The 7,145-nt window shown below is 41.3% G+C and overlaps 1 protein-coding gene across 1 annotated transcript; it reads right to left on the bottom strand.

The window, feature by feature from the left end:
- Window positions 1-2,998: 2,998 nt before the first annotated feature.
- NANP (N-acetylneuraminic acid phosphatase) lies at window positions 2,999-7,047 on the bottom strand (the record flags this gene model as incomplete). Its single annotated transcript, XM_083857694.1, has 2 exons — window positions 2,999-6,819; window positions 6,958-7,047. The coding sequence occupies 2 exons, from the start codon at window positions 7,045-7,047 to the stop codon at window positions 6,124-6,126; spliced, it is 786 nt and encodes a 261-aa protein (XP_083713820.1). The 3' UTR covers window positions 2,999-6,123.
- Window positions 7,048-7,145: the final 98 nt, after the last annotated feature.

The following is a 7,145-nucleotide window of genomic DNA, read 5'->3' as shown; positions in this document are numbered from 1 at the left end:
TGGAAGGAGGGAAACAAAAAGACATAACTATTCTAAGCGACTCCCTAAAATCACTGAAATGTAGAAAAAAAAATTAATTCCTTGATCTAAAGCACGGATCTTAGATTACCACAGTCATATAAACACACGTACAACTCTGTACCTCACTGACCCTGTATTGCATGAACTGGAGTCACTGTCCCTGGAGGTGTTTAAAGGAATGGCTGGATGTGGCACTCAGTGCCATGGTTTGGTTGACATGGTGGTGTTTGCTCACAGGTTGGACTTGATGATCTCAGAGATCTTTTCCAACATAATTCAGTCTGTGGTTCTGTGATTTTTGCAGTATTGAGTGTAGCAACAGAAAAAATTCCAGGGCAAAATACAAAAAACCCCACATAACAAAATGTGCATTCATAGATTAAATACTTTAAATAAATATGTTTGTAAATGAAGTTGAAGTTAACATAGAAATGTTAACTTCATGGTTACTTCCATGTTGTGTAGTAATCTTATTCCCAAAATACAAATCAGTTGGATTTTCTCAGTGTGGCAAAGTTGTTTCTGAATATATTTGACAGAAAAATTACAGTGTCCAGTGACAGACACTAAACAGACATTGGGAAACTGCTGAAATGATGTGTTTTGTGTTCCTCCCAACACACACTTCTTCAGTTAAGTAATCATCAACACTAATTTTAAAACTTGAAGTATCTTAGACTTGGTATTTGAAACTTGTCATACAAACCTTGATATCTGTAGATGACTAAGAGATTTTGTTTAGAAGAGCTTTTTTAAAGGGTTTTTTTTTTTTTTTTTTTTTAATTAAAAAATTGCCTAATTTTTGTGATATGAATGGAAGTTTGTTTGGAGGAAAAAACACTTAAAACATGTCCATGCTTGCAGCACACAGTTGCTGTGAAGCTGGTACGTAAAATGACCTTGCAACAAAAGATGGCTGTGTTCCAGTGGTTTTTACTGTGGTCCTCTGCCAACTTCATCCCAAATGCTAGATATTGTTGTGATTCAGAAAGATGTGGAAATGCAGCTGATAAAACAGATGAGGAAGATCAATTAGCTGAGGGGGGATGTAGTAATGCACCTTACACACTCAGTAAGTTTTCTATATAGGGAAAGTTTAAGGTTCACTCCTTAAGGTAAAGAACTTGGATTCTTCTATAGCTTCTTGACAAGGATTGGCTCAGGGACAACACAGGGGCATAGATTGGGCTCTGAGAATGTAACTCAAAACTTCTTGGTGATCTTATTGGCTGCAAGCCAAGTTATCTCTCTTAAAATATTCAGTATTTAAGAAAGAGCACAAAAAGAAGTAAGGGCTTTTTGAGATGTTGTAGCAAGGTGTCTGAAGTTTTCTCAAGTGCCTATGTGCAGCTTATTGTTTTCTGTAACATTTGTTATTTTGTTATTTTTTTCATTATTAAACCTTTTGATTTACAAAATATCCTCAAGAAGCAGCCTCACTAAAAATGAATTATAACCACTTTTCTGTCAGGCTGGACCCTCAGAGTGTGGGGCATGCCCAGAGGGGGAGAAGTGGAAAGCAGATGTCACTTACAGACTATCTTACAGAAACGAGCATGCAAATCTTACTTAAACTTGTGAAGGTGCACTGATGTAAATGGCAATCTTTTTCCCATGTTAAATCAGACCCTATGAGATGTTATCTTCTGGTCTTTGGTGAAGTGTTGACTTGAGAAACATGGCTTATACTTTTGAAGAACTGCAATTTCATATACTAGCACCATAGTTTCATTTTATATTTTTTAAGTACTTTTTTTCCTGACATTTGAGGGCTGTTCAGCAAAAGGCTGTCATGCAACCTTGTTTCTAGGAGATGAAAAAGTCAAAATACACTATATGAAGTGGGCAACAGTGATTCTCTGTTCTAGGTCCCTAGCAACATGGGCAAAAAGTTGCAGTTTTAGCTTTAGGCACAGCTGACATCATCTCGGCATTGTTGTGTCTCCTGTATGTGCACAGAGTGATCTAGAAAGAGGAGTATAATGGAGACAATCCCACTGCAAGGCTGATGGCAAAAGCTGTGCACAAAAGAACAGTATATGCTATGTACAGCAGAGATACGTTGCCTTTCTCTTTGTTGTACTTCTCAACGTGTTCAAACAATTTCCAGATGACAAGTTTTGTTAGTATAGAATTAAGGTAGGATTTTAAATTGCTTTTTTTTTGAGGCCTCACAATAACCAGGCACATTTTAGAGTTGAAGCTGAAAAACAAATCACTACATATGTGAAGAGGAGAAATTGCTGTGATGGGGCAGACTACTTCAATTTAGTTCAAAGCCCTAACACTAGTGTTGTCATGTAAGAGAAACTTCAGAGGAAAAGACAAACTGAATTGGTTGCAGTTAGCTGGGGCACAGCAAGCTGTCTGTTGTCTCTCTTTCAGGAAATATGAAAACCTTAAGCTGTATGGAGTAGGAAAACCTTAACCTTAATCCAAACATGTTACCTCTTTGCATTAATTTAGTACTCTAACGAAAGGTGTTTACTTCCTGTATAAAACATTCAGGTCACTTTCTAAGATCTCTGTGTAAGAAAATGCCCTCATTTCTGAGGCTGTCACTGTCCAGCTTAATTCCTTAGCTGCACAAAGCTTTCTCCACAAGAACAGAAAGGCTGTGCTGTGCAGGTGTGGGATGCTGCTCACAGCTTGCTGCACGGCCAAGTGCCCGTGACAGAAGCTGGGCCCTCCCTTTACTCAGTTTAATGTCCTACTCTCATCTGCAGTGACTGAAAGTACTGACTTTAATGACTTTCTACCTTTTCATCTACCTCCACAGGTCCAGAAGACGGACTGTTTGTTCCATTACCCAACAGAAAATGCTAAGGGAGCAGCTTGCTTTTCTGCAGCCAAAAAAGCCACAAGGTGAGCTTGTTTTAAAAAACAAACAGAACTCTTGCCCTTTGTTGTCTCAAACTCATTTATCCACAGCAATTCAGAGTGTTAAAGCTTAGAGTTTGTAAACAAAATACTTTTATTAGACTAGTACATGGGTTATTTTAAATCAAGAATTAGAATACAATTGGTATTAAACGATTCTTTTAGTTCATGTCACCAAAGTCAAAGTTACTGCAGATTAACCTCAGGAGGTAATATTTATCTGGGAAAAAAAGGTTTTAAAAAATATAGATGGAATTTCTTTTTCCTCTTTTTATTTTGCATGTTTTGACAATATAGTTTAAACTAGATAACTTAGCTAATAGAGCATAACATTAAGCAAAGCCAGAACTTAATGGGAAATGTTAATAGACTGTTAATTGATTTGTTCCTGTTTCTGATGTGAAAATTATCCCATCACCACATTTATGTTTCCAGTTATAATTATTTTTCACTACCCTTTCTGCAAGAGCTCCATCCAAGAAAAACATCTTGAGTATTTATTTAGAGATCCTCCAGATACCTAATCCAGCATACTGGGTAGCTGCTTCTAAGAATGGCCCTAGATAGAGAGAAGTCTTCTGCTGTTTCTTCTTGCTTTATCGAAGAATCCTAACAGTGTTTCTCTCTCTGGACACAACTGGCCACATCCAGCCAGGCACAGTACTCAGAAATGGGAAAATATACTCGGGTGTGGCCTCCACAGACTGCACTGTCACCTGAGTGTGCAGTTACTGTGTTTTTTCAGAGTCAGAGATGAAAAGAAATGGCTGGCCATGTGCAAAACAAGGAGCAGTCTCTTCTAAAACAGGAGACCCTTTCTACAATAAGCAGGCTCAGCATGCCACTTCAGAATAATGCAGTGGCAAGAGAATATGAGCCTCAACCTAGAATAAAAAAGTGGTAACCTGGTGTCATATATATATATATATATACATATATATATATATATCTCCTTCAAGCCCACAGACAGACTTGTGAATTATTACTATTTGTTATTTTAAATATCAGCTGTATCAGAAACTTCATTCTTACCTAAGTTCTACTACTCTGCTGTTCTGCAAACAAGGCAGTCAGTTACCCTTAAGCTCCTTTGGGATGCTGTTGTAAGCGAAGTTGTTGTTTTTGTATCAGATGGTATGGTTAGATTACTTTAGGGATCTTTCTAATTTTTTTGGATACATTTCTGTTTTTACACAGTATCCCTAACAGGCTCAAATGATCTTTATTATTCTTGTCTCAATCACAGGTTATAAGAAATGTTATAAGCAATGCTTTGCTCATCAGCTAAACCAGTGACTGTTTCTATGCTCTTCTAATGCAAACCAAAATCTTAACTTAGGCCTCTTCCTTCAGAATATGTGACAAGTCAGTGCCACTGGTTGATGTTACTGTACTACTGTAATTGGATTGTTTTCAGTATATGTCCATTTCCTCAAAGGAATAGGTGGGGTCTGTGTCTGTACTCCTCCCTGACCTGATGTCTCAACAGTCTGGGCCAGGTAAGACAAGGAATGTGGACTGCTTTACCTTTTCTGATGGACAACTGGGAAAAGGGCTCCACATTTCATGAGTATTTTTTTTCCCCTCCTAAATGTAGGAGCAGTACATTTTGATTCAATCTAAATTTCTTGTCAAATAATTCAACCCAAACCAGTAACAGCCTCCTCTAAACCGACTCTGTCATCCCATGCAAGACTTAACTGCATTAACTTAGGTTCCTTTGTTTAATTTGACAGAAATATTTCCTGTATATAGAATTTTGTTTATATTCACACCCATTTCATAGTAGGTTTCTGTACTGCTTATTGCTGCCCACATCCCAGACACTCTTCTGCCAGTAGCCTAATACCCCTGTTCTCAAAAGATCTGTCTTGGAATTATCCTAGAATATAAAATTTGATTTTTCATATATGGTCTGATACTCATCCCGGTGAATATACAGCAAATAGGGTTGAAAATCACAGACTTGCCCACAAGTGTTTACATTTCCATTTAATATGAGAATACTTCCCCATTATGTAGTAAGAATATGAGACACAGAAAAAAATAAAATAATGTAATGATCTGGGAAAGAGAAACCTTACTGTTTTAGAGAGTCATCTCCCACATGTAGTGGAGATATCACATGTAAAGCTGCATACAGTACTGTAATACATATGACAAAATTTTCCAGTTTCCTAGAAGAGAGTCTTGAGAGCCATTTACAGACAACTAGATTCTATTTTCTCCAGAATAAATCACATGAATTACATGTGCAAACTGGAGGATTATATAACAATATAATTATATAATAAGGAGGGATTATATAGCAGTACCATTAAAACAGTCAAAAAAGCCACTGATCCTTCAGTTGAATCTGAGTAGTAATACACCTGAGCAAGACCAAAAACGGTTTCTCCAAAAAGTCTGATCAAAATTCACTGATAAAATCAGACAGAACAATGATATCAGCTTCTGAAGAGTCTGACAGTACCGTAACACCACTGAAAATATCCCTGTTTTATCCATTTCAACAAAAATCATAATCTGAATTACAAGTATACTGCGTATCTGCATAAGCACCAAGATAATATAAAGTAAAAGCTTATTCATCAAGTCCCTCTGATGAATGGTCCCCGATAAAAAAGCAAATTTCTGATGTACACTGAGGTACTTTTGGTAAGAGATACAGGTTCTATAAAAGAAAAGTCACTGCAAAGTCTGAAAAAAAAATCTAAAACTTGTAAAAAAGATCAAAGGCAGAGCATTTCTAATAGTTGGAGAAATAATAAAATTCACTCCAGTTCCTGAGATAAACTGCACATCAATTGTGAAGGTTTACCAGACTGTACCACACTCTCTCACCTTCTTTTACACACTGCACACAAGGCTGGAACTGAAGCTTTTGCTAAGCTTACAAGTCAGCAAAGCGTGTGAAAGCTCAGAACATTCAAATTTTCTTTTCCACTACAAAAACAAGAGACTGGCAACTTAGGTCAGAGACAGACAGATTTCTGCCACAGTCTGTGAAAATAATTTCCAGACAAGAGGCAGTTGCTTTGAATTAACTGTACTTGCATCATTTAAATTAATATAATTCTGTGTTTCTGTCCTGTTTTCACTGACAACTGTGCTCTTATTTATCCCTGTGCTGTTTAAAAGAGACCACAGATGAGTTGAAACTCCTAAAAAGAGCATGTGTCACCTAACAGCTCAGCAGGTCTCTGTGTGCTGGAACCATCATCAATGTGCTTCATCGCCACTAGCCATATGGTCAGTGTCTAACTTAGCGTTAATGCTGTGCTCCATCTTCTGTAAGACTGCTGGAAGATCCAGTACAGAAGAAATAATATAATGAGGTACGGGGGAGGTATCTCCCGGGGGGGTCATTGCTTTGTTTAACCAGACCGTGGCTTTCAAGCCAGCATTCAGGCCTCCCTGAATATCTGTATCGAGAGAGTCGCCGACCATCACACACTCCGCGGGCTGCACCCCCAGGAGATCGCAGCAGTAATGGAATATGGACGGCGCCGGCTTCTCCTCCTTCTGCTCTCCCCCCACAACGATGGCATCGAAGTAGGGCTGGCAGGCGCAGGCCTCGATCTTCTCCCTCTGCGTCTGGCGCTCCCCGTTGGTGAGGAGCAGCAGGCGGAGGCCTTTCCGCAGCTCGGTCAGCATGGCCCGCGTCTCCTCGCCCAGCCTCAGGTGCTGCAGCCGCGTCGTCTTCCACAGGTAATAGCACTCGGCCGCCAGGTCGCGGTTGGCCTCGCCGCCGATGGTCTCCTGGATCGCCTCCTCCCAGTGGGAAATCCGCAGGTCCGTGATGCACATCTTGGCGGGGTCGTGGCACTCCCGGAGGAGCTTGGCCTGGACCTTATCGCAGACGGCGCGGGCCTCTCCCTCCCCGTAGCGGTGCTTGGACTGCAGGGCGCTGATCACCTGCAAGGGACGGGGGGCCGCGGGTCAGGGCGCTCCCGGGAGCGGCCCCCGGCCCGTGTCAGCAGCGGGACACGGCGGCACCGCCACCGCCGGGCCGGGAGCCGCGGGCTCGCGATGGAAAGGGGACAAGGGCAGTACCTCCTCGATGGCGCGCCGCCCCGCCGCCGCCGTGTCGATCAGCGTGTTGTCCAGGTCGAAGAACACCGCCTTGACGCCGTGCAGCCCCATGGCGCCGCCTCCCGCCACAGCCGCCCCGGCCGGACGGCGGAGGGAGCGCCCTGAGCGCGGCCAGAGCCGCCGGTGCCGGGAACAGCGCGGCGGGGCCG

The sequence above is a fragment of the Zosterops lateralis genome (genome assembly GCF_965231275.1).
Source record: "Zosterops lateralis genome assembly, chromosome: 3".
NCBI classification, from domain to species: Eukaryota; Metazoa; Chordata; class Aves; order Passeriformes; family Zosteropidae; genus Zosterops; species Zosterops lateralis.
This window is presented reverse-complemented; position numbering and strand designations above follow the sequence as displayed.